General features: G+C 42.1%; 2 protein-coding genes across 2 annotated transcripts; one reads left to right on the top strand and one right to left on the bottom strand.

Moving 5' to 3' along the window:
* The first annotated feature begins 6,915 nt into the window (after window positions 1-6,915).
* On the top strand, window positions 6,916-16,529 carry NELFCD (negative elongation factor complex member C/D). Its single transcript, XM_086760363.1, has 15 exons — window positions 6,916-7,016; window positions 7,440-7,555; window positions 7,751-7,860; window positions 8,913-9,022; window positions 9,337-9,444; window positions 10,002-10,154; window positions 10,951-11,081; window positions 11,484-11,649; window positions 12,222-12,356; window positions 12,905-13,044; window positions 13,800-13,914; window positions 14,258-14,353; window positions 14,582-14,722; window positions 15,079-15,208; window positions 15,590-16,529. Exons 1-15 carry the CDS (start codon window positions 6,951-6,953, stop codon window positions 15,622-15,624), a joined length of 1,752 nt encoding a protein of 583 aa, XP_086616489.1. The 5' UTR covers window positions 6,916-6,950; the 3' UTR covers window positions 15,625-16,529.
* An 824-nt stretch (window positions 16,530-17,353) lies between these two features.
* CTSZ (cathepsin Z) lies at window positions 17,354-22,917 on the bottom strand. Its single transcript, XM_086760365.1, has 6 exons — window positions 22,727-22,917; window positions 22,209-22,372; window positions 20,011-20,190; window positions 19,236-19,386; window positions 18,800-18,962; window positions 17,354-18,306 (listed from the first exon to the last, which is right to left on the bottom strand). The coding sequence occupies exons 1-6, from the start codon at window positions 22,912-22,914 to the stop codon at window positions 18,193-18,195; spliced, it is 960 nt and encodes a 319-aa protein (XP_086616491.1). The 5' UTR covers window positions 22,915-22,917; the 3' UTR covers window positions 17,354-18,192.
* Between the last annotated feature and the right edge of the window lie 3,031 nt (window positions 22,918-25,948).

A 25,948-nucleotide genomic window follows, 5' to 3' on the forward strand; every position in this document is an offset into this window, starting at 1 on the left:
CCGGTCCAGTGCCTTAGTGGTCGTACTGTTGGTGATGGGTGCTATACAAACGTCGAGATTGGTGAAGTTGTTACAAAATTCTGTAATTTACTCTGGAAGAGAGCAAGTTCTCTTCTTTCCCCAGTTGTATCTAATATATTGTGTATTTCTAACAATGCTGGCACTCTTAAGACCTCTTCCCTGGAAGCAGATAAAATTCCTCACTGTAAGGAGCGGGAGCAGGGCTATAGATGACTGTCAGTGGAAAGCTCACACAGGAATAGGTCCTAAAATACATGTTGTGTTTGTATAACAGTAAAAATATTTACAAGTAAACATCTGTGTGCAGTCCAAAACCAAAACTATACCCTTCTTCCTCAGCTTAATATTTCTGAAAATTAATCCATTGGGGGAAACATCTTTCTGTTCTATGACAAACTTTGAAGCGTCTTTATAAATAAAATAAGCTACAAAGGCGATTCCTGAACCTCTGCTGATGAAAGCCATTACACTGAAAAATCTCTCTGGTGACTGACAAGATAGAAATTCCAAGAGTGAAGCTATTTTAATCCTGGTCATGACCGGTTAGCGTAAGTGCTGTGAGTGGATGTGTTTCAGTGGCTGGGTAGGTAAACTGCTGTAGAGTGTTTTGCTGTATTGCAGAGAGCTGAAGTTTCAGCCATGAGTGCTGGCTTCATAATTAACTGTTTGCAGCCCTGATTCTCATTAAAAGTTAAAACTGGTTTTTACCCTGTCTACTTTTAATGTACTGAGCTGAACAAACTGGGTGCACTTTACAGCAAAAGGCTACTTGAAAAAGCAGCTTGGGGAAAAGGCAAACTAATCTCTCACTGCATTAAACATAAAAATAATGTGAGGGGTTTTTTCGAGCTTCTGGTCCTATAAACTTAGCCTGGTTGTGTGGGGGTAAAAAAAAGAATGTTCTTCTCTAGGTTAACGATGACAGCAAGTGGTCACTGGTACCTTTGCAACAAGGGGGAACTGAGCAAATACATAGTAGATAATTTTCTTCTTACAAAGAAAAAATGGCTAGGGTACCAGTAGTCAAATGTAAGCAAATTTAACATTAAAATGTGAATTTATTTCTTCACTTTAATTTACCCAGTTGTTTTATTAAATGAGTTGGGTAATACGTTGTCTTTCTTTTTTTTTTTTTTTTAATACTAGTAAAGTTTGGAGAAAGAACAAGCCCGGGACAGAGTTACTAACGTTGAGAATTCTTTCAGTTTTGTTAGGCAAACTATTGTGTTTAGGCTGACAATTTTACGTGAAGTATTAACAGTGAAGTATAGTGTTCCTACTTGTAGCTTTCCAGTATCTGCTATGACCGCAGAATTGTATCATTCTTGCAACCAGAACGCTGCCGTGCCAGCAGGGATCAGGCAGGAAAGCGGCTGCTGTGTAGCGGTTACGAATCACCGCATCAGGCTTGAGACTGCAGCGATGCTTGGAAGGGGGCCGTTCTGGGGCTTTTTCATTTCATTATCAGTTTTCTGTTGGCAGGATCAGAAGAGCTTGCATAAAAAGACAAATGAAGGAGTTGGGAGATAGAACCAAACACATGTCTGTGTAAGACCTCAGAGTTCTAAAGAAAGGTATTTTAAATTTGTGTTAAGCTGGAGCCGTAGAAGACAGCATGTCTTTCCTGAAGTACGTGTGTGATCAGTATTTTTAATCTCAATTTTCTTTTTGCTTGAAGGCATGACATGCAAAATGAAGTAACAGATTTCATCGAAGTTTTGGTGCTAACCTTGAGTTCTGTTTCCCACAGGGCAAAACTCAGCAGGGCTACAAATGTTCATCTATGTAAGAGAGTCTGGAAGCCCAGAGCAACGGCTCTTGTTAACTCTTTGTGATTTAAAACTGGGGAGCTTGCAACCAATTGTTTTGTTCAACATCATGGCCCAAAGACTGCTACCTTTGGATTCAGCTACCTTCTCCCATCCTCACCCCCCCAACCTCCCTACTCTTACAGCACACATGGTTGATATGAGAGAATAGAGCAGCTATGAGAGAAAGTTATGAGACAACCTCACTGAGCGGTCAAAGGAACAAGGGACAGCTAGATATACAAGACTCCTAAATTCTTCACCCACCTTGGACACAGAAATAAATATATTTATGGGGTAAATTCTTCATTCCCCAGGTAAGTGACCCAGTTCGGGATCCTTATACAAATTTGCAAGGTCAGAGAATGTATTTATCTGAAAGGCCAGGATATCTCCAGCTAAGGAACCACCCCAAAATGCCCTTAGTACATACGTTATAGAAGTGGGAGATACTTCAGTGAGGTTTAAGTTTAATGATCAGTGTGCAGATCAACTGGAACTTGCTTTGAAGCAAAAAAATGTTTCCACTCTAGGTACCTCTTGAAAAATACTTGCGGCATTGTAAGGCTATGCTTTTAAGCAATCCACACTGTATAAATATAGTTCCAACTTTTTAAGTTGATGTTTGAAGGAGAGTAGCGTGGCATTATGTTGGCAACCAAAAAACCACCTTGTTTTGTTTCGGAATAATGCTCAATTACCTAGCAAAGTGTCATGGTGTTCAACATCTGGAATAACACTGTTGCCAGTAAGTGTGAATCTCAAGGTACAAACAAAAATGCCTGATCTTGAGCTTCTGGTTGAGAAGGAGGAACTCTTTAGCCAAAACTCATGAGTCTAATTTGGTGCTGCTGTATTTTCCTACTCAATTTGAAAGTTATTACCTTATCTCTAGTTGAATGTATTGGCTGATTTGTAAAGGGCTAACAATTACAAAATACAAATTTATGCTAGAAGATTTGTAGAGGGCAAGGAGCAGAGGTAATTAGCATACAGAGAATGCCAGAGTGGGTATTTTTAGAAAACATAAGAATAAAAGGCAAGCAGTGGAGTTGGAAGTCTGGAAGTTGGGTCTTCTGGTTGGGATTTTTCTTTTATTCTAGGAAAGAACCAAATGAAGTTGGATGATTTCATCAGCTGTATTGTATTCAGCCCTTCTTTAGGTATGAAATCTTGAAACATAGTTGTTTAGTAATTTGCTAAAAAATCAAGGAACATATTTTGATAGTTGAGTGGAACTGAAACTTGAGCATTTGATACTTGGTTTATTCTTTACTCCCTTCCATTCCTAGCCTTTATGAAACCAACCTTCACTTCTGTTTAAAAAAAAATTTAAAAATAATAAAAAAAAAGAAAATGTTTGTTTTTTTTTTAAAAAAAAAAAGGTAGTTAGGTAGTTTTCCACATTTCTTCTCTAGATCTGGCTCTTCTTCACACATACCTACTTTCCAGGATGTCTTTACTGCTTCTTCAAAGCATACAGCAAAGACTCCAAGGCTGACCATCATAGCATATTTATTGGGCTCCAAAATTTTATCATTAATACGCTCACTGCCTCATCAAAATCTCATCAAAATGGGAATTGTGACTCAAGAATATTTTACATACAAAATGTAGCCAAATATGTATTTAGGGAAAAATTTTTTGTATTCATTTGCTGGATAATAAAATCTTCCAGGGACATTCGGGTAAATCTAAGTGCTTTTATTTATGAACATTTCACTGAAACTTTATAAAATACGAATCCATTTGGGAGAACATAGTTAAACCCAGGAAGTCAACCAACATTGTTTCCATTCCAAGTTGTAAAAGTTTAGTTTGCAAGAAAATTCGTGTACATTTAGTGTTCCATCACAGTTTAAGTGACACCTTGAAACTGTTGGGTTTGATCTGACTTTGCCTCTTGTTTATTGACCTGAAGTGGGGAAAGTTTGGACATTGCAATTCTTCTGCAAAGGGCTATTCAGCAAACGTCTGGCTCTGTTACAGGTCCCTGATTTTCTCCTCAAGGAACTTTGAAAGTAAATGCTTTGAGTATTGTTCATTCTTTATATATTAAAAAAAAATTCTGTTAACTGCAATCAAAATAAAGATATATAAATATATAAAGACAAAAGAAATTCTAGTTTTAAGATTCAGACACTGAAATTACTAGTATCATTAATGTCTAATACCATTATGTCTCTCGCTGGCAGTTGGTGCTGTGGGCTGTTCCCTCTTTCTACTCAACTAAGCAGTAAGTTTCGTAGCATAATTACTATTGCACTCCTACAAGTCCAGCTGTTGTCACTAGACAAAGCTTTTACCTGCTCTGAAAATGCTTTACTGAAGCTAAGATGTATTATTTAAGGCTGTAATCTCCAGGCACAATGAAATTGTCCAGGCTCCAAACCCAAATATACTACATAGGAGATGCACTGCAAATTTCAGCCATGGGAAGGAAGATTCTCCTACCTATAAAGACATCTGTCATACAAAGTGTATTTATTTGAGCCTTCTGTAAAGAACTAAGATCTCCTCCTAAGCCTCACAAAGTCTCAGCTTTGTGGTTTTCCCATCCAGTTTCATTGGAGTGTTAGTTATGTTCTGTGCTCACTTTTTCTACAATTTTAAATTTTCTGAACCTTCTATTCGGCTAAGACAATAGTTGTTCTGAAATCACCTTCAGAGAACTTGTTCTACATCTTATAACACTATACATCATTACAAGCCAAAAAAAAAAAAAAAGTGGATGAAGCACAGGAGATGTATAGATGTTTCTTATTTGACTCTGAGAGAACACTTATCCTTTCTTGTTTTGGAGTAGATTAGGTTCAGGTCCGGTATTTCTGGGAGTTCTGACTGGTTAATGACACTGTCTGTTCAGAGCACGCTATTATTTTCTCACGTCTACAAGATGGAAATTGCCTGCTAACTAAGTGGAGGTAAGCCAAAAACTTTTTCTCAAGGATATTTCCATTGGCCTCCAGCCTTAGCCTGTCACTTCGCTCCCAGTTCTTCCCTCATGAAAAATGGCCGGTGCTTCCATAAGCACTGAAATGTCACCTCACTGCCCTCCTGACTGCAGGCAGTCGAGCAATTGTCTAGCACAGGTAGAGAGTGTGTCTGTTGTGCCTCTGCTTCAATCCATGCCGTTTACTCTGAAAAAGTCTCTTTTCCTTTCTGTTGACAGCGCAAAAAGAACATTATCCTGGGCTTACAAAACTGTTGAAGGAATGTTTCAGAAAGGGTTGTTTCACCACTGTAGGGCAGCATAGGACAGCACAGCTTGCGCTGTGCTGCAGTTCAGGTGGTGGTGTATTTTTTCTATACTGAAATTTTAAGTGCAGTAAGCCCTTTCACTAGTACAGTGAACACGCTTGAACAGGGACTGCATCTCTTGAAGACCCTATGACGACTTATTTCTGAACAGGCTTTTTGGCCTTTCCTACCAAGCGATTTCATGGACGGCATGGGAGACTATGTCATTTCTTTTTACTATTTGTCAGTTAGAAACTGAATGAGAATAAAGGACCTTTTAAATAATTAATCAGCAATGCCCTTGGCTGCCCTCCAAATCCCAGAACACACCCTTGCCCTCCCATTTCTCACAGTTAAACTCTTGTACAACTCAAGAACAGGAGTCAATCTGACGAGAGACAAAGGCACTCTGTTTCTCTCACATGGTCTCCATTTCAGTAATGCCCATCTCCTTGCCTAGGGTCAGACTGCATGATCAGTTTTCATTTTAGATTTACGCCCTCTTAATTCATCTGTGAGTCCCTCCCTTCGCCGCGGGCCCTCTTGGCGTGTTGCCTTTGGTCAGCACCCTAGCTCAGCCCGTCTCCTTCGAGACCCTCTCTCTCTGCACCCCAAGAAGGGCTGTGCTCAGGTCCCGAGCACAACCACCGCTCTGGGGATCCAGCTTCACGTACAGGGGAACAAATCCTGTGTAACAGGCTGCCCTGTGCGGTTATGGATGGCCTGAGAGCCCCAGGACGGGGAACTTGGCTCTCGCACCACAAACCACGCTGCTGCCCAGAAATGAAGCTAGCCACTGTAATGCCAGTAGTGATATCTATAGGGACTACGGTTGGTTTATTACAATTTTTTTAGATCAAAGACTTCAAGATTTTGTTGTAGGCTAAAAGTAACGCCCAAAAATTTGTTTGTGATCAGAAAAGGCAGAAATGTTATTTGATGTTATTCTGTGGCAAGTTTTGGGGACACAAGAGTTACACCAATGCTGGTTCTAAAGCTTAACCACTGAAATCTAGTTGTACCAGATCTTTCTGGTAGGACAGTTGGATGCTATCATTCTACCAAAGTTATCTTCCCTATTCTTTAACATTTTTCCCTACTTGTTAGTTTTTTAAAATCTACTGTAACATTTGATCATTACTATCAACTTCTTGCCGTTTTTCCGTATCTTCTTCATGCTTCAGAAAGCGCGAGGAGACTGCCGTTACTCAATGGCAGCCAGGGGAGCAACGCATCCCATTTTTCCTCTTCCCCTGCAATCCCCGTCTTATTGCCGCTGCACTGGGAGGTTTTGCATGGTAGGGAAGTTTGCTTTTAAATTTGGCTTCTTTTTTCCCCTCTGACTTTATTTTTTTTTTCCCCCTCTGACTGTATCCTTCTGCCTCGGCTCTCTGGCAGTGACAGACCGGGGATGAACTGCTTGAACTGGTGCCCAGCAAACCTCCACTGCCTTGGGAGCCACGGCCGCGGGCCCGCTGATACACTTCCGAGTTTCATTGTCACCGGCTGGCGTTCGCGGACGGTTTCAGCCATCGTTCAATAAGCAGCAGCTTCCCCGCCGCGGGCCGCGGCTCCCCCAGGCAGCAGCGCCGAGGCGTGAGGTAACGGCAGCCCCGGCACCGCGCTCCGCCCGCTCCTGTCAGCTCTGGGGCGGGAAACCCCTCCCCGTCCCGGCGCGGCAGCAGGTGACGGCTGTCCCGCAGCGCCCGCTCCCCGCCCCGGCCGCCTCCGCCCCTCGGCCCGGCCCTGCCCGGCGGGGTCGGTGGCTCCACCCTCCCGGCGCCCGCCATTCCGCGCCGCTCCGCCCAGCGGGGGCGGTCGCGGCCTGGTTCCGGCAGTCGCAGCGGGTTTTTTTCGGCCCGGGGCGGGACGGGAGGAGGCATGGAGGACGCCGATTACTTCGAAGGCGGCTCGGCGGAGTGGGGGAACGAGGCAGACGGAGGGGCGGTGAGCGCTTTGCGGGCGGCGGCGCGGGGCTGCCCCGGTCGTGCGGCGGGAAGCCGGCGGCTGGGCGTCGGGCCCGGAGCGGCCTGTGAGCGGGGAAACGCGCGGGGCTTCTCCCGACGGACGGCGGGCGGGCCCGGAGGAGCTCCCGGGTCCCTTCGCCCGGCGGCTGGGGCGTGAAGGCGAGCGGGGAAGTCTGCCCTGCGGCGGGGCCTGCGGCGTGAGGGGCTTAAAAAGGAGGAAAAGAACTGCAAGGCGGCGCTTGTTTCGCGCCTTTTGTGTTAAAATGTCGTGTTTGTCAGGGGAGCAGGTCGCTTGCCGCGGTAAACTGCGGCGTGTGAGTTTCTGTGGGCAAAACCAGCCTGAGTGTGGGAGTACGGGGGGAAGCGGGGCGAGAGCCGGCTGACTTGGCTGTGCTTGCAACAGCAAGATGATGAAGATGGAGAGGGAGAAGATGATGCTGAAGTCCAGCAAGAGTGTCTGAAGAAATTTTCAACCCCAGACTATATAATGGAGCCGTCTATATTTAACACGTTAAAGAGGTGAGCGTAACCTTGTGCCTGTCACTGTGCATGCGATGCAGCGTTAGCGCTTTGTGTAGAAGCGTGTGTGAAAATGGATAAATGATGCTGTTGTTTTCCCCTTATTTAGAGTTCAGTGGTTTTTTTTTTTGTTTGTTTGTTTGTTTTGTTTTTTAATGTAACTTTCTAATAGTTCTTCTCTAATCCTTTTATCAGATATTTCCAAGCAGGAGGTTCTCCAGAGAATGTTATCCAGCTCCTCTCTGAAAACTACACTGCAGTGGCACAGACTGTGAATTTGCTGGCAGAGTGGCTCATTCAAACAGGTATGATAAGTGATGCAGTATAATTTGGGTCTGTAGACATTATTTTGTCAGAAATATCTGAATTGGTGGTAAATCTGATCATACTCAGGAAGTGGATCATTTTAAAAGCTGTCATCCCGTATATGTGTGTGACTAAATTCTTTGTAATAATACATTTATTCTGCTCAGGGAATAAATGATCTGGTGATGAACATTTTGAGAAGCCCACAAACTGTATTATAAATGGTAATATAGCTGAAGAAACTGTGTAAACCATAGCTTCTTTTTGTTTTCATGCGCAAGGGCATGGATACTGTTACATAGTTGGTATTGGCAACGCTTGATATTTTGTAACGGCATTATATAATTAATACTGAAAAAAAACCAATTACCTTATTGCTAGTTACTGTTCCTGTTTAGTGGAACAGTGGTTAGATGAAAGTTTCTCACAGGGATGTCTGTGTTCTCTGAGACAAGAATTCTGATTACCAATTTCTTATTAATTCTTTGGCAGCCTCTTGCAAGACATGTTCAGCACTACCTTGGGTATCTTTGTCCCTTAGCTAGTATAAACGTTACCAGAAACATACTCTGATCTCAGAAGTGTAGAACTACTTATTGCTACTTTGAGTATTGTTTTGTGGCATTCTATCAGAGCTACTGATTGCCAATGTTTTGAAAGGATGGACTTTAGTCTGTGGTAGGGTGGGTTTGTGCACCAATCCTGGTGATCCCTTTTATGTTTAAGATGCATGAATTTTGGTATCGTGCCCAGGAACAGTTTTGAGATGGCTGGCACTGCTATTTGCATAACTGATGAAGAAAGCAAGACGAAAAGGACAAGTGTAACCTGCCCGTGATCCTAAACAGTCTGTGTTTAGGAAAAAAGATTGAGAATCTCTAAATCTATCTATCTCTATACTATCTTTGGCTTGATAGTAGAACTGGTGGCTGTCCTCATGTTCTGCGTGTTGATAAATTTCTGAGTATTTTCTGTTATTGTTGGAAAAAAAAAAATGTTGCTGCTGTTTAATTGGATTGCATCTGCCACATTTTTTGTTCCTTCTATACAGGTGTTGAGCCAGTGCAAGTTCAGGAGACTGTAGAAAACCATTTAAAGAGCTTACTTATCAAGCATTTTGACCCTCGGAAGGCGGATTCCATCTTTACAGAGGAAGGAGAGGTGTGCATGGAATCAGTGTTGCTATCTTTACCTGAGTGGATCCTACATAGATGTCTCCGTCTGATGGAGTTGTAGATGGTGGGGGAAGGGAAATTTTATCTTCAAAGCTCTTCTGTTAAGAAACAACTGGTTTCAGAAAACTAACTGTATTTTACTGGAGTCCTAAGAGGCCTGGAGAACTTAGAAACTTTGATTGTGTCCTCCTTTGTCCTGTATAATAACTTGTGGGACTCCCAGGAGGTAAAAGTCTTACTTTTAATGATTTGGACGACTAGATATCCTTACATTTCTCTCTGTTGCTCTGATCTTTTCAGACACCAGCGTGGCTTGAGCAAATGATAGCACATACTACATGGAGAGATCTCTTTTACAAGTTGGCAGAAGCCCATCCCGACTGTTTAATGCTTAATTTTACTGTGAAGGTAGTATACTCGAGTCGAATAAATGAGAATATCCATAAAAGGCCAATTGGTCTGGCATCAAATATTGGCTGTGGTCTTGCTTGTATCTCTTATGTATTCTTGCATAATACTGCTTCTTCAAATGTCGAAGCAGTACAAGTACATATTGGTGGGAGAAACTGTGTTACAGGTTGCAAGCAGTTAGTGTAGTTTCCTGGTTTGAAGTACTGCTTTTTGAGAGTTTTTTTGTTGGAGTTGTTTTGTTTTGTTGTGGTTTTGTTTTGTTTTTTTTTTCTTTGATATGTATTTGAAAATTCTGGATTTCTGGTGCAGTGGAACATTTTCAGTTGGTTTTGTATGTTTCTGTGACAGGGAAAGAATGTTATATATCTTGGTGTGCTCTGAAGTATTCTTATATCAATATAGTTTACTTTCTTTTTGCTACATCTTTATTGGTTTCCTTTTCTGTAGTCTAAAAGATGAACGTGAATTCCAGTTTGTGTTCTTCTAGACTTGCTAGGGTATCTGAAATATAAATGTAATAATAGGAGACTTCTGTGATGTTCTGGTTTTTATAGCTTATATCTGATGCTGGATATCAAGGGGAAATAACCAGTGTTTCAACAGCGTGTCAGCAACTAGAAGTATTTTCCAGAGTCCTGCGTACATCTCTGGCAACAATTTTAGATGGAGGAGAGGAAAACCTGGAAAAAAACCTCCCTGAATTTGCTGTAAGTTTTCTGGGGTTTTGGGTTTGGTTTTGTTTTGGTTTTTTTCTTTTTATGTGGAAAGGAAGTCGTGTTTTCCTGTCTGGTTAGGACACGCAAGTCATTGCGGGATTGTAGACAATCTTGACATCTTACCAAGCCTTATAGGGTCTTATGAAGAGAAAGTATGTGGGAGTTCAAAAGTAGAAATGTATGCTTTTTGATCATTCTATGACCAAGAATTCCTTGGGTGGCTTATGTACGCTTCTTATATTTATTAAATGGATTGTAAAAAAAGTGCAGGTTGTTATCTTTCACATTTAATGCAAGATCTAAAGATCAGTGTAGTCAGACCCCTGGCAAATAAAAATAATTCTTTTATCATCCACATCAGTGTGACAGTTGCCATCGGAATCAACCCAGCATATGTTCTGTACTGTGAAATAGCATAACGACTTTCAGATGGCTTTGTACCTCTCTTACTCTTAAGCTATTGTGGAGAAAGTACTGAGTGCAAGTAGGATAGAATTTCCTCTATCTATATTTATAGAATTTTGGCATTTAAGAAAAAAAGTTCTCAATTTAGCCATTTCTTCTTGCATGGTATCAATGCACAGTGATACTATGCTTTGCTGTACTTTCTTCTTGGCTGTTGGGTTTTTGATTTTCTTGTTTGTTTTGATTTTGTTTGTTTGGGTTTTTTTTATTTGTTTGATTAGTAGATTTCAGTGAAATCTTTGCTATCATGGCAATGTAATCACAGAAGCATACTTGCATGTTTCTTGTTGTCTATTAAGATTTTTGCTGTGTGCTTTCACAGAAGATGGTATGCCATGGAGAACACACTTATCTTTTTGCTCAATCTATGATGTCCATACTGGCTCAAGAAGAGCAAGGAGGGTCAGCGGTCAGACGGATTGCTCAGGAGGTTCAGCGATATGCTCATGAGAAGTAAGTGGGAGTTATATTACTAGTAAAATGTAAGTGACTGGAATTTGTAAATTGCTGTCTTTTTGCTCATTCTTGATTACCTTTTGCTGGTAAAAGGAGGATTCTGAGCTGCAAGAGAGCAGTTCTTGTGTCAGGCTTTGATTTGTAGAACAACAGGAAAGTTCAATGTCCTGTACTGGGGGACCTGAAATAAGATGAGCAAAGAACTGAAGTTTCTGTATGTTAAAAAAAAAATAATTTTTCAGAACGAACAGAAACCCTGTTTCTGTAATTACCCAGGATTAGGAGTTCTGCCTTAAGGCATTACATTCCACAGGATGTGCCCTGTGGCCACAGCAAGGCTAAAACAAAAATGTCTAAATTAAGAAAATAAGCTGCTATGTATGTTTGCTTTTCATGTAGAGGCCATGATGCCAGTCAGATCACTCTAGCACTGGGTACTGCAGCCTCCTACCCTCGAGCATGTCAGGCTCTTGGTGCGATGTTGTCCAAAGGAGCTCTGAATCCAGCAGATATCACTGTTCTGTTCAAAATGTTTACAAGCATGGACCCACCTCCAGTAGAACTGGTTAGTCGTTATCTTTTTATAACCTCTGAAACATACTTCTATTACAGTAGCACTCAGAAATATGAGGTCTTGTTGTCCTAAGTGTTGTATTGACACAAAATAGAAATTAGCACTCAGACTTATCCCTCTATAATTTTAAGTAATGTCTAAATTTAAAACTACTACTTGTATTTTGTTCTGCATTAGCTTGTGAATGGTGGGTTTTTTTTTTTGTTTTGGTTGCCCCAAGTTGTCTCTCTACATATAATTAAATTAATTCAAGAACTTCTCAATAGGAGATAAAGACAGCAAGGAATTAATTAACTACTTTTAATAAAAAATAATTTTAAAACCCATCTAGTTTTGCAATTTGTTATAAGCAGCTCTAAACGGCACGTTTCAGATTTCTCATGGCCTCATTCCAACATGGATTCTGGTAACAAATGGTGACATTTAGATACTTTAGCAATGTAGTCTGTAACTCTGCTGGGGTTTTTTTGTTGTTTTTCTTGTTTGTTTATTTTTGTGTGTGTCAAAAGTTTGGTTCTCTTCAGAAAACTATTTAATGTACTCTTCTAACAAATTCTTCACAGATTCGAGTACCTGCCTTTCTGGACCTCTTCATGCAGTCGTTGTTTAAGCCAGGTGCTAAGATCAACCAGGACCACAAACATAAATATATTCACATATTGGCATATGCAGCTAGTGTAGTAGAGATGTGGAAAAAGGTAACGTTCAGTTCCATGGATAACGTTATTTTTACCTACAGTGGCCTGACTGTGCTGAAGAAAATGTATAGGCATGAAGTTACTCAGTTTAAAATAACGTATTCAACTTGATTTACTTATTTTTATATGAAATGTTTCTGGCTTCAGCTGAAATGACTAAAAAATGTAGATCCTGGAGATCCCTGGTGATCAAATAGTGCTATGCCATCAGTTTGAGTGCACGGAGTGTTTTTGCTCTCTTCCCCCTCCTCCCCCTAAAGGTTATCAGTAGCAGTTCTCTGCTGCTGGAACTATATGTGCTTTTTCAGAGGAAGAGGAATTCAGTTCTATGAGGTGGATAAAGTAATTCTTAGGGAATTAAATAAAGCAAACATTCTTGTACTTCAGCTCATTGATACTTAGTTCTTCTGAAACTTGCATTTGAGTCTAAATTTTGAGAAACATGATGTAATCTTAGGCTTATCTTGGGTTACAGTTCCTTTCCGCAAATAACCAAAGATATCCTGTATATTCATTACTCTTTCGTTCAAACTTTTGCAATTTTTCAGAACAAGAGAGTCAGCATAAACAAGGATGAACTCAAGTCAACTTCAAAAGCCATTGAAACTGTTCACAACCTGTGTTGCAATGAGAACAAAGGCGCATCAGAGTTGGTTGCGGAACTGAGCACTCTTTATCAGTGCATCAGGTGAGCAGAGGGACTGGTCCCCAGCTTCAGATGTTGGAAGGAAAGTATTATTTAGGAGAGGCAGTACTGCTAAAGGAAAGTGCCTTTGTGGGCTACTCTGTGAGAACGTCCTCGTTGTAGAATACGTGAAGATGTGATCTGAAGGCAGCTTTCAGAATTGTACTTCTGACTTTTTTTGGAATGTTTCTCATGAGGGCATAGATTCTGGCTTTCACTGACAATTTGTCCTTCTTGTGTCACAGGATATGCTTTTCTCTGCCAGCACAAAAAGGTGACAGGTTACTTTTGTCTTCCTAATAAGGCTTCCTAGCAATAGATATGTCTTTTCTTCTCTTAAAAGTGTGAAATGGCAGACGTTGTGTAAAGTGGAACAAATTTGGAGTATACATTAATTTTGTTGCATATGTTTTGCGTTTTATGCTGAGAAGGGAGTGTCTTTGTAGAAAGAATTTTCCTGTGGCCTATCTTTTTCTTTTTTATTTTTTCCCTTCCCCCTTTTCTCCCCTCCCCGATATGCTGGCAACTCCTCATACAAAACTGAGCTTTATTAATTCTGTTCTAAGTTAAACTGAAACTAGCAACCATTGGTATACACTGACAGGTTATTTTTTCTTTTTGAAATGTACTGTGAGTTTTTTGTTTTGTCTTGGGGGGTTGGTTTGTTGTTTGGGGGTTTTCTGTGTGTGGGGTGGGTTGTTTTTGTTTTGGGGGGTTTTTTTGATGCTCCTGTGCTAAAGTGATCCCTTCTTCTGTAGGTTCCCAGTGGTGGCAATGGGTGTATTAAAATGGGTGGACTGGACAGTGTCAGAACCACGGTATTTCCAGCTGCAGACTGATCACACTCCGGTTCATCTGGCATTACTGGATGAGGTAAAAGCATATATAAAATCTTGCTGGAGAGTAAAAACACTTTTTATGCCTGTAACTGGAAGTACATCCAGTTCACTGGATGCCTAGAATTTGCAGTAAGTTGGTAAATACATGGAGATTAATCTGTTTCTATTCAGAGATTAATCTGTTTCTATTTGGTTTTGTTATCTCGGTATTATTTACATCAGGAGAACTTAGGCATCAAAGAAACAAACAATGGAATGCTTTTCTAAAAGAATTTACACGTGGTACTGAACATCAATGTAAACCTGACTAATAAAGACTGGTGCCTTGGTTTTTAAATTGGAGTTCTGAGGATCTAACTTTCTTGTCTTGTTTGCAGATCAGTACATGCCATCAGCTGCTTCATCCCCAAGTTCTGCAACTTCTTGTCAAGCTCTTTGAAACAGAACATTCACAGCTTGATGTAATGGAGCAGGTGATTCTCAAAGGATTCATTATTTGTGTTCTTTCCCGTTTACACTTATTCAAGAGAACAGTTTTTGCTGTCACAGGTGTTCTAAGAGTTGGATTTAGGAATTTAGTAATAGTGAAAAATTAACATAGCAGATACTGAATCAATAAGAGTGAGCAATAAAAATTGCACACTTTTGAGAGGAAGTTAATCTGCTGGTTTCTTCTCCTCCCGCTCCGGCCCCGCCTTCAGTTGGAATTGAAGAAGACTCTCTTGGATAGAATGGTGCACTTACTCAGTCGAGGATACGTCCTGCCTGTTGTCAGCTATATCCGCAAATGCCTGGAGAAGCTAGATACGGATATCTCTCTCATCAGATATTTTGTTACAGAGGTCAGCAGCAAAAATTGTGTTTACTAACATATAGAACTTGAATATCAGTTGTGTGTGTTTGGATATTAAATCAGCTTGTGTCAGATTCAAAAATATTTTATGAGATCGCATTTTGAGGAGTGCTTGTCATATCAGTGTACACTGGGATGTGACTTAGTCCTGCTGACTCCTGACTTCTGGAAGTATGAAGGTACTGGGTAAAGTACTGCAAGAATACATAATCAATTACTTGTACGGGGAACAAGAGGTCTTAAGTGCAACTGCTTGTATGCTTTCAAGACTGGTATTGTGGATTAAATATTGTCCCTACTACCCCTCTAACTGGAAGAATAATCCATTTTTGTCTGCTGTTTCAGGTGCTGGATGTGATTGCTCCTCCGTATACCTCAGACTTTGTACAGCTTTTTCTTCCAATCTTGGAGAATGAAAGTATTGCAGGTACTATTAAAACAGAAGGCGAACATGATCCTGTCACTGAGTTTATAGGTAAGTTACGTTTATTCATTGTGTACTTGCTTCATCTTGTATTTGTTACAATTTGCAAACAATGTTTATGAGGAGAATTGCTAAAAGATAACTTCCCTTCTAGGGGGCCTGTGTTTAGCAATTTTCCTTTAATGAAGAAGATTCTTCATACTATTTCTGGGTAGTAGTAAGGAACTGGGAGACACATACTGCTTTTTAGGAACTAGCGCTGTAGTAAGGGAAGGATAGGAAGGGAAGTAGTCTGTCATAATACACTCCTATCCTAAAATAAAAACATCTGTCCAGACCCTAAATCCAAATTATTTATATAACGCAGAAATCCACATGCAAACAGATAAATCAGAGTAATGTACTGAACAGTTTCTTTTTTTTTCTTTTAAGCTCATTGCAAATCTAACTTTATTATGATGAACTAAGCAGTGGAAAATATCAAGAATGCAGAGCACACGAGCACTACTTTGCCATGCTCTCCATCAGTAAGGTTCTGTAACTGGGCAACACAGCAGCAAAAAAACACCCTGGGAAAAAAAAACAAAAACAACCAGCAAACCCAAAACAAGGAAGAAAGAGTTGAAGGCATTTCATTGACTTGCATGGTGACCTTGACCTTCATACCACAGGACTGTAAAGGTACTTTGGAAAATGTAGAATTTTCTGTTGTTACACAAATAACTATACATCTGAATATTCTGAAGGGGATAGCAGGAGAGAAACAGATTTATTTCAAATAATGTTATTGTGGTTACTTTAGAATTTGTCGCTGATTCTTTGTGTAATACAGAAAACCTGAAGAATGGGGAAGGTAGTTCCTACTAAAAACACTTTGTAGATACTTCTCTGAAGACTGTATCTCGAATGCTCTAGTTTTTGGTGTTGCAAGCTGTATAAAAGGATTTTGCGTGATTAGCTTTGTGCTGCAGAGAATCCACAATGCCTCTTTCTCACCTTTGCGTTATAGTAGAATTCTAAATATCCTACATATTTACTGCTGTGAAAGAAAAAAATTGTGTAACACGAGCACAGTTGTAACAATCCAGGTTAGTTTTGTATTAATAGAGGAATCCTGTGTGAGTGTGTTATCTTTCAGAATCTATTTTTTGTTAAATAGATGCATCAAATGTTACTGGTAAGTTTAATTACCATGTCAGAATTCTCCTGCTGTCCAAAAATATGAATATGTGCAGAACTTTCATTCATTCCTGCTTGTTGTAGCTTGGTTTTTATACTTATCTCTGCCCTGTCCTGGTTGATGCCAAACAGTGAGGGATACACCCAAGATTATAATTTACCTTTAAATAAAGGGGTTTTTATTTTCCAGAGATTTCTTTTGAAGTTTCATTAAGGCTGCTCTTTCTTTGTGTTCATCAGGCGGGGTTTATCTTTCTACAGGCAAATATTTTGTTCAAAAGTGAGTGGTACGGACAAGCCCATTGTGCTTTTCCAAACACATCTCTTTTCTGAAGAACCTGCTTTCTAAAGAACAGTGACATTTTTAAGTTCAACTGGATGTAAATTTAAAAAGGCAATAACTTTGTTCTTCTGTTGTGAGTGATTCAGGAATGGGAATTCTAAGTTACCATGAAAATTCTTGAGACAGCAGACAATTTCTTAGGTTCTTAACTCCTTAGAAAAAGGAGTGCCAGTCCCTCACGTACATACTCTGCAGTGACTGAGCTTACCGCAGTCACACTTCCTTACAGTGCTCTGATCAACTTAAAGCACAGCCTGAAAAAAGCAAAACTGGGAGGTAGCAGATGATGGAGTCGGTTTCTGGGAAGACTTTTTTTTTTTTTTTTTTCCTCTGCTCTGCTAAAAAGCTTTAAATTACAGGTTGGAGTGAGATATTAATGTCTTTTCTCTCCTTTGCTTGATGAAGCTGGATGCTCACCTTGTGGCTTGTATCCTAATCTCCAGGGGGAGTAGAGGTAGTGTAATTTAACTTGAATTGTTGTTTGAACCATCATAGTTGCTGTATAGATGGTGGTGTCGACCGACCCTTTCATAAGAAAAACTCCAGTAAAAGCAGTACCGTCCTGGGTAAGCACTGGGGAGCTAGTCTGCACATGACGCTGCTTGTTAGGTACAATGGTAGGAGACAACTGAAAACATGTATTAATAAGGTTTTATACTACACATCCAGTCATGTAAGAGAAAAATGTCCATTTATTAAATGCAGTTAACAATGCCAGTTAGTAATATTTGATGTGGCACTAATTTGCCACTTAGTAACTGGCTCAGTTTTAAGGAAGATAATTTGCTGCCTTTCTTCAAAGTAGTGGCTTGTGACAACTTCTCTTTAGGAGAAAAACGGTACAGCTGATAACATTAAAGCAAGGAATTTGAGCAAAGACAACTCACTAAATAACAAAGAAGTGTTTTGACTTTGATTAAAAAAAGTAATTCCTGTTGTATCATTCTGGTTGAATAAAAGCAACTGCATTATATGAGACTTCCAATGACACTGTTTCACCAGGAGGCCAAGGAACCAGCAGAGAATGTATTGGTTTTGGTTTTTTGTTTTTTTTTTTTTTTCATATATCATGTCCAGACTTAGCTTTATTTTTTCATCTGCATCATTGTGAGATGATATTTGCTTAATACTGTCAGAGGATTTAGCATAAGCTCTAGACCCAAATACTGAGTATACTTTTTCCTTCCCGGTATGTCTACATAATTTGTATTTTAAAAACATGCAGAGATTTACATACGCAATTTATGTGATTAAGTCAGTACGATTTAAATATCGTGCATCAAGGCAGAAAACTTTTTCAGCGGTGAATTATTTTAAAATCGTAAATAATTATCTAAAGGTGGCTCTATATTTATTTTACTTTGAAGACATTATCTAGGATAAGTTTGAGGAACTGCCTGATAGTGTTGAACTGTGAAAGAGTTTTAGACTATTATTCTTTAAACAGAAAAACATCGGAAGCTTCCCATCACAAACAAAGTAGTTTCTAAACAGAAAGATGTGGAATATAGAGTCAAGGAAGTATAACATCTCCATATGCACAGTCCTCTTCAATAGCAAGGTTGTAGTCTGCTCCTCTTCCACCTTTGTATGTGCTTGTCACAATTCTCAGCCACCCTCTTTCACCCTGTAAAGAATTAATTTGCATTGAGAATTAGAAAACATAACTACAGAAAATGTATGCTGTTGAGTCTGTTCTGTCTTCCAAATATGAATCATTTATAAGTGAATCCAGGAATTCACTCAAGATGAAGTATAACATTCCCCTTGTTTAAAGGGGCAATCTGCTTTGGTCAGTTTACATCCCCCTCATCTATTCCAGCTACGTGACTTGATTTTTGCCTACCACTAACAGTAACTTACAGTTGCCCAAAACAGGAGCTGCATGTCCATGGAAGGGTAGCATCTGTGATTGAGTCGACACTACTCAAGTAACTTGGGCAGAACATCCTTGTCTTCAGATTAGTTAGGTTTCATTTCTTAATCGCTAATTTAGTTCAAAAAAGGTTTTCTTTCTCCTCTCCACAGATTAGCTTTGCACCTTCCTCTTTGCAAGTGAAAAACCTCCACCTTTCCTTCAAAGTCATTCTGCAAACGTGTTTGTTCTCACGTTTCCTTACCCAGGGTTCACCCCATGAGTTACGAACAATCCAGTATTCTGTTCCATTTTCTACGCCCCAGCCAGCCACAGACACAATGTGATTCACCACAGGCGAGGAGTTGTACTCTGTGTAAAGTCCTCCAGTGTATGCATCCAACTTTTCAGTAGCCATTATGCCACAGCTGTAATAAAACAGAAAAAGTATTTTTATACAAGGGGATTATGGCAAGGGTCAGGCTAAAAAAAAACCCAACAATTTGTTTTCTTGTGTTTTGGCTTCAGAGCTCAATTTATTCACAAACAAGCTAAAGTCTGCATATTAGTACAGAGCTGCTAACCTATGCTAGAGCAGAGAAGTACACTTTAGTCATTAGACTAAGTTTCAGATATTTAAATCCCAATATTACTAATAGATAAGCACTTTTTTTTACTGTTCAGGATTTTTTTTTTTTTACCTAATTGGTCCATTAGTGTAGATTTCTGCCATCATTTTTTCTCTTCCACTGACAGACCCATAGTCAGCAACTTTCCAGAGAGTGTAGTTCTTTATCACATGGCATTCTCCAAAAGTGACACAAGTTCCACACTGGTTAAACTTCTTGCACTCTACAAAACAGAAGTGATATTATCACTGCAAGAGACAGCTTTTCTTCAAGTGAATTAATTACATGACACTAAGCTTTTTTCCTTTTAACTTGTGAGGCAGATATGAATAACTTAATTACTAATACATACTCTCTCTGGTGAACTAAATTCCTTTCTGGAAGCCACATTTAAAGTCTCTGCAATCACTGGTTACTGTTCTTTATTTCATAGGCGTAACTGCGTTGATGAGGCCATGTTTCAGGTGTGCTCCCCCCTAGATACAGAAACTTGTCTGGTCACACATGACCAGACAAAGGTTACATTTCTCTGTTTAGCTTGAGGTGACACTTGTAAATACTTCAGTACATTAGAGATTGTATATCACCAACTTAAGAGATTAAGTTTAAACCATTTAGCTATGCAAACTTGTCTGGGCATGATTTAATGCTATGCTGTCTGGGTAGAGTAAAAAGAGACACACAGAGGCCTGTAAAGAAAACCTGTTCTGTCAGTCAAACAGCAGTTACTACACTGAAAGGCAGGAGCCAATACACTGAAAACCCAAAGAACCCTCTCTCTCTTTTTTTATATTAAGATCTGCTAAACCTGGGATGAAGCCTTAAGCAAAGCAAACAGGCGTCGTACTTTGATCCTTAGCTTGGTAGTTGTTGCAGGTCTCATCTGGAATGCCGTGGTCATGGGCATACCTCCAAACACCTGAGTGGTCTCCACCTTCACAGGATCCTGCGTCAGCACAATCAATCACGTTCTGAACAGAGAGGTAGGCAGAAGGCCATGCACCTTTCCTCTTTATGTTGATTCGATCTGTAAGGATGAGAAATTGGGTTTTGTTAGTGGAATACGTGGGTGGTTGCACATTGCAACTAGTGTTAAAACTGTCTCTCCTTCATTGAACATAACTGTCTGCAGGCAACAGTATTTGTGGTTGGAAAAGCCTCTGCTGTCAGCAGAGAGGCACACAGCGTGGCCCAGCTCAAACCGGCAGGCTGAGTTATGGTGGGTTTCCATTAGAAGTTTTTGCCATTAAAAACTCAGCAAAAATAAGGAGATGAGTAAGATCTGTTTAAAGCCTTGAAGAGCCCTAGACCTCTTTTAATTCAAGTCACAGCTGCTGAAAACTTCCAGATCAGTTTTCTGACTTTGACAGCAAAGAGTTTTCAAATACACTCATAAAACAACCAGCTCTCGCTATCCTCTTTTACAAGAGTAAAGATTTACACATCAACCCGTGCAGAGAGTCATAAGCCTGTGCAGCCCAGCTCTCTGCCGCTGAGAGACAGTCTTCACAAACTTAAAGCAAGGAAAAGCTTTCAGAAGTACATCCGTCCTGTTATGCCAACATCTCACTGTTACCCTGCCATCTCAGACAGGCATCACCACCCTGCTGCCTTATTTTGTCAAAAACAACTAGCTTACTTGGCAGAAAAGCTTCCTGATGGATATTTATAAACTGCCTCTCACAGTGCGTTAACAATCCTAGCTGATGCCACTGTAGAACTCTAATCCTGTCAGTGCTAACAACACTCAGCTGTACAGGGCAGAACTGTGACACATTATCCCAGCCTGGTCTTCAGGCAACAAGAGAAGGAACAAATGCTTCAACTATTCACAGCAGTTAAGAAAAAATATCTTGATTTTTTTAAATCAACCTTTTATACTTACAAAGATGCATATCCTGGCATTGTTAGAACAATTAAGTTCTAACTAAACTGGCACAGGTTGCCTGGAGAGGTGGCGGATGCCCCATCCCTGGAAACATTCCAGGCCAGGTTGGACAGGGCTGTGAGCAACCTGATGTGGTTGGAGATGTCCCGGCTCCTTGCAGGGGGGTTGGAATGGATGGCCTTGAAAGGTCCCTTCCAACCCAAACTGTTCTATGATTCTAAAGTTATATAATTAAGAAGTTGCTATATTTTATCTATCTTAGTACTTCACTACATCATGGCAGGTTTCATGTGTGTCTGTATTCTTGTACTGCTTAAGAACGTGGCTTTGCAATTCCTGCTGTTTGTTCACCCATCTGTGCTGTCTTCCCATTTCTGCACAATTTCCTCTATTTCTCCTTCGCAGTTAATCCTCTTCAGTACTTCTGCAGCGCATTACTGTTGCACGCAGATCATCATGTATTCTCTCTAAGAAAATATTTCTCCGAGTGAAGCAAACCCCTACTTCCCTTTTCCCAAGAAAAAGGCTGATAGGAAAATATCTGCTGAAACTAGATTTGTCTGTGTGCTGTGGTAGTCAGTTGATTTGAATGACGAGGCTCTTGCAGCTCATACCCTGTGAGCCCTTCCCACATGAGGCAGCTTCTTTCATTTCCTCAAATCAAGCATCACAGAGCAGCCTCTTGCTGCTGTAGATGTAGTGCAGCAGGCTGAGGTACCAAAAAAGGGAAGGAGACACAATAACTGCTTTTGCATCAGCTGCTACCATCACTGCACCTCCGAGAAGAGGGGCAGAAAACCCAGTTCTTGCTCCAGGCCCTGAAGAGCAGTTTGGCAGAGCTATGAACGCATTCCTGCTGCAAACAGCCTTGTAACCATGCCAGTGTTTCCCCCCTCACAAAATTTTGAGAGGGTGGGGATGGCCTCACTCTGATCGCTTTCTCTATTGAAACCAAACTTCCTCGCCTTCAGCTTGGGAATTCCCACTTCCTGGGGGACGTCCCAGCCTGGGTTTTTGCTGCATTAATCACTGCAGGAAGGAATTTGGCACCTCTTCTTTACAGCAGCGATTTTGCAAGCTGAAGACAAACTTCCTGCGCTTACCGAAAACTGTAAATCATGGGGGGAGGGGGCTCGGCAGGCGGGGAGGCAGCGTACCTGCCAGCGCGCTGGTGCTGCCGTGGGCCCAGCAGGACCCGCAGTAGCGCGGGATGTGCTGGTTGCGCGTGGTGCTGGCGTAGTTGACGCCCTTCACGTTCCTCCAGTCCCAGCTCTGGGGGAGCGCAGCGACGTCCAGGTACTCGTGCGGGCGGGGGTAGGTCCTGCGGCGAGGCAGAAAGAAGAACTAGCTCCCTCGCTGCCCGGGCCTGCGTTTTCAGGCAAATGAAGGGATTTTTTTTTTTTCGGAAAACCCCAATTTCGCGGAGTTTCATAACCGGGCTTCGAGTGGCTGGCGAGCGGCGGGTCGCGTGACAGCAGGCAGCGTGACCGGTCCCCTCCCGCGCGGTCTCGTGACCGCCCCCCCCCGCCTTCCCCCCGGAGCCCCCCGAGACCGGGCGATACCGGCTGCGCGAAGCCCCCCGAGCGGGCGGGCGGTGCCCGGCCCAGCCCGTTCCCAGCGGCTCCTCTCCGTGACGCCGCTCGGAGGGGACCGGGGCGGCGGGGCCGAACCTCACCTCAGCCCGGGAGCCTTGCGCGGGGCCGGCCGGTAGCAGCGCTGCCCTTCCCGGAAGTAGAGGCCGGCGCGGGCGGGCGGGCAGAGGCAGCACCAGAGGAGCAGCAGCAGGGCCGCGAAGCGCTGGGACGGCCCGGCCATGCTGGCGGTGGCAGGGCCTCGGCCGAAGCGCGGCCCCGGCGCCGGCATTTAAGGGCGGAGGGGCGGGCGCGGGCCGTGGGCGGTGCCGGCGGGCGGAGCGGCCGGGGCGCGGGGGGGCCCGGCGGGGCCGTGTGTGCGCACCTGCGGCGGGTGGGGGATGCGGAGCCTCGCGTGGGTTCCTCGTTTCGTGTTGGTCAGCGTCCGGACTCGGTAATGGCAAGTACAGCCCGTACGTCGCAAAGTCCTGCCTAATAGTGTCGAATTAATTTATTAGGAGATAAGGAGCAAGCATAGAGAGAGACCTGAACTGCTGGGTTCGCACCCCCTGCTCGGGGCGGGAGGCGTCCACTGGTGCTCCCAGGTGATGTCTCCATCTCACACGCTCCAAAATGAGGCAATTTTGATCACATCCCCCCCTCCTCCAAAAAAAGGAAAAGCTATTAAAACATTGCGATGATCAACACACGGAGCTGCTGCAGCGCAGGGTTTGTGACGTGAGGACGTGTACCTGGGACGGGTGCGGACCCCGCGTGGCTGGGCTGCTCTGCCTTTGGCCTAGCGCACCGGCGTTGCGTAAGGCTGCATCCAGTGGCTCTGTGGTTGCACGGAGCAGGCAGGCCGGTTTCTTTTTGTTTGGTTGGGTTTTTCGCTAGTCCCAAGTTTTTAATTTCTCAAGCCCTTTTATGCTACAATTGACAAAGGAGTACAGGCCTGTGTCCATTTTTTAGGCTGTTCTTTAGGGTTCGGGACATTTGAAGGTTCTCTATTATCTGCTATAAGATTTAGTCAATAGTAAAAATAGTTTTCTAACTCTCCTGCAGAAGATTTAAGTATCTGTGTGGGTGGACTACCAGGCTCTCTTCCATATGTTGGAATGTTTGCTTTCCTGTTTGGTAAGCAGGGTTCTTAAACCACAGCCAGCTCTTCCATCACAGCTTTTCTTCCTTAACTCTCAGCACTTTTTATAAAAGCCGTGAGGTTTGTTAGCTCCACATTACGAATAGAGGAACTGAGGCACTGAAACCAATGCAACAGAACCAACAGCAGAGCAAAAACTGAGCCTGGCTGCTGGGCAGTTGACCTTGTCGGCAATTCATCAAGTCATCCAAACTCAACAGCAACTGTGGTTGTGGCAGTAGGGCCCAAGTAAGCGCAGTACCCAGCAGATGAATTCACACGCTGCAAGCCCCAGTTTTTCGTCTCAGCTCTGCAGTGTGGGGAAGGTGATGAACTGCTCGGTTGTCCACTCTGATTGTATCAAAATCGACTTGTTCAAACATACGAGCTCAAGCTCATTGCACTGATGATAACTTAAGTGGGCAGTCCTGCCTTATTTCTTTTGAACCACCTGCCAGAGGGAGGCAGTCTTTAAATAGTTTTTCTTACAAAGTGAAACAAAAAAAAAAAAAAGTAGGTAGTCTTTGTTGCTTGTTGAATTTTTTTTTTTTTTTTTTTGGTAGCATTCCTGATGTAGCCCGGAGTAGTTGAGACTAGTGTTGACTCATCTGGTAACCATTCACAGATCTCTCTAAAATTATCTGGTGGCCTGTAGCCAGGCTTATCTCAAATTGAGTAGGCTTTCTTCTCAACAGTCTTTTCTATTACTGTGAAAAGCTAGTTCCTCCCAAGAAAACCATATTTAAAAAAAAAAAAAATAAAATCCCAGAATGCCTCCCTGCATGTGTGTATTTGTTGCTAGTGGGTACTGTGGTGACATTAAAAAAGAAAAAAAACAACAAATGAAACACCATAAACAAACAAAATAAAACAGTAACCAAAAAAACTTGGCTTGTTTGTGGTCTTAGACCATCACCAGGGCTTTGGTACGTAGGGCCCGCTCTGAAGGCGATGGAAGCGGTGGACAGCCGGATAACAGGCACTGCAGGACAGGCTGGTGACAGCTGTGCCTGGTGTCGGGCTGCTCCTAATCTCCGCAGTGCCAAAAGTCCCTCGAAGCCAGCCCTTCCGCCACCGTCTCCTCTTTCTGTGGTGACACTCTCACCGCTAATCTGCACTCGCAGATGCTCAGTGCCTGCGCCTGGGAAGCGCACGTGGGCAGTTAACGGGCTTGAGGTTTCTCAGAGCTGAGGAACGACAGACCTGCAAACTAAATACGCAGAGAAGCAGGCTTTTCATGTACCGAGTTTGGTACAGACACAGCCTTGGGGGCTCACAGAAATGCAAGTGGAAGAAGAGGCACAAGCCCACCTCCACTTCACAAAGCACCTCAGGTACTTTGTGTCACGTGCCATCATTGTTTGACTCTATAAGGAAGTGCCTCAGAGGAGGCACATGATTCCAGGGAGCTATTTTTAGCAAGAGAAAAAAACAATGTTAAGTGATTGCATATTTCTTTCACTTCCCTTTTTTCTTTTGGCTTTGCTTGTGAGATGCTCTCAGTGAGTGTATTTATTGCTGAAATTATTTTGCCAAATTTTTTGGACAGTGAATTAGCATCTTCAACCTCTTTGTAAGCCGTGGCTGTTGCGAAGCAATGCATTGTGTATTGTAAGGAGAATTTATTTAGTGTCAGTAGCTCTCTGACACCTTGTGTCGCTGCAGCTCCCATTCAGAATGCAGCAACTGAATACACAACTCAGAATTGCACCAGTACTTCTAGCTGAGCGTAGCTGGAGAAAACAAATATGAAATGTACATAAGTAAAATGAAATTTACTTTCAAAGTAAATGTCCAAATAACCTCTCCAGAATTTTGTCTTAGGAAGTTGTAGAAGAGATCCACTGCCACTGTAGACAGTGCCTACAAAGTAGCAAAGGGACACGGCGGTTATGTTGTCTTGTTGAGTAAACAAAACTGTTTAGAGAACACTTATTTTTTTGAAAAATGATAAAACTATTGTGTTTTAAGAAAACAAAATGAATCTACCTGAAATTAAAGTCGTGCTTTTATTGCTCTCTGCTGATGGCTCATAGCTTGGCAGAGCGTGACAGAAAGTTTGCTAGCTACTTTTTTGCAATGCACTTCTGGTGCTAAACCTTGTCTTAGGAGCAGTTGTCTGTTCCTCCACTGGCTGGTGGAAGAAGTGGAGGTCATCTGTGGTGGGGAAGTCTGGAATAAACCG

The sequence above is a fragment of the Chlamydotis macqueenii genome, chromosome 16 (assembly GCF_036417535.1).
Source record: "Chlamydotis macqueenii isolate bChlMac1 chromosome 16, bChlMac1.mat, whole genome shotgun sequence".
Lineage (NCBI taxonomy): Eukaryota > Metazoa > Chordata > Aves > Otidiformes > Otididae > Chlamydotis > Chlamydotis macqueenii.

Excerpts from the sequence above, each read along its gene's own strand:
- CTSZ (XM_086760365.1), bottom strand. The coding sequence starts at position 22,914 with ATGCCGGCGCCGGGGCCGCGCTTCGGCCGAGGCCCTGCCACCGCCAGC. Across the intron at positions 20,191-22,208 it reads CAGCACCAGCGCGCTGGCAG|ATCGAATCAACATAAAGAGG; the intron begins GTACGCTGCCTC and ends TCATCCTTACAG. Across the intron at positions 18,307-18,799 it reads ACTCATGGGGTGAACCCTGG|GGTGAAAGAGGGTGGCTGAG; the intron begins GTAAGGAAACGT and ends AATTCTTTACAG.
- NELFCD (XM_086760363.1), top strand. The coding sequence starts at position 6,951 with ATGGAGGACGCCGATTACTTCGAAGGCGGCTCGGCGGAGTGGGGGAAC. Across the intron at positions 13,915-14,257 it reads ATCTGGCATTACTGGATGAG|ATCAGTACATGCCATCAGCT; the intron begins GTAAAAGCATAT and ends TCTTGTTTGCAG. Across the intron at positions 14,354-14,581 it reads AGCTTGATGTAATGGAGCAG|TTGGAATTGAAGAAGACTCT; the intron begins GTGATTCTCAAA and ends CCCCGCCTTCAG.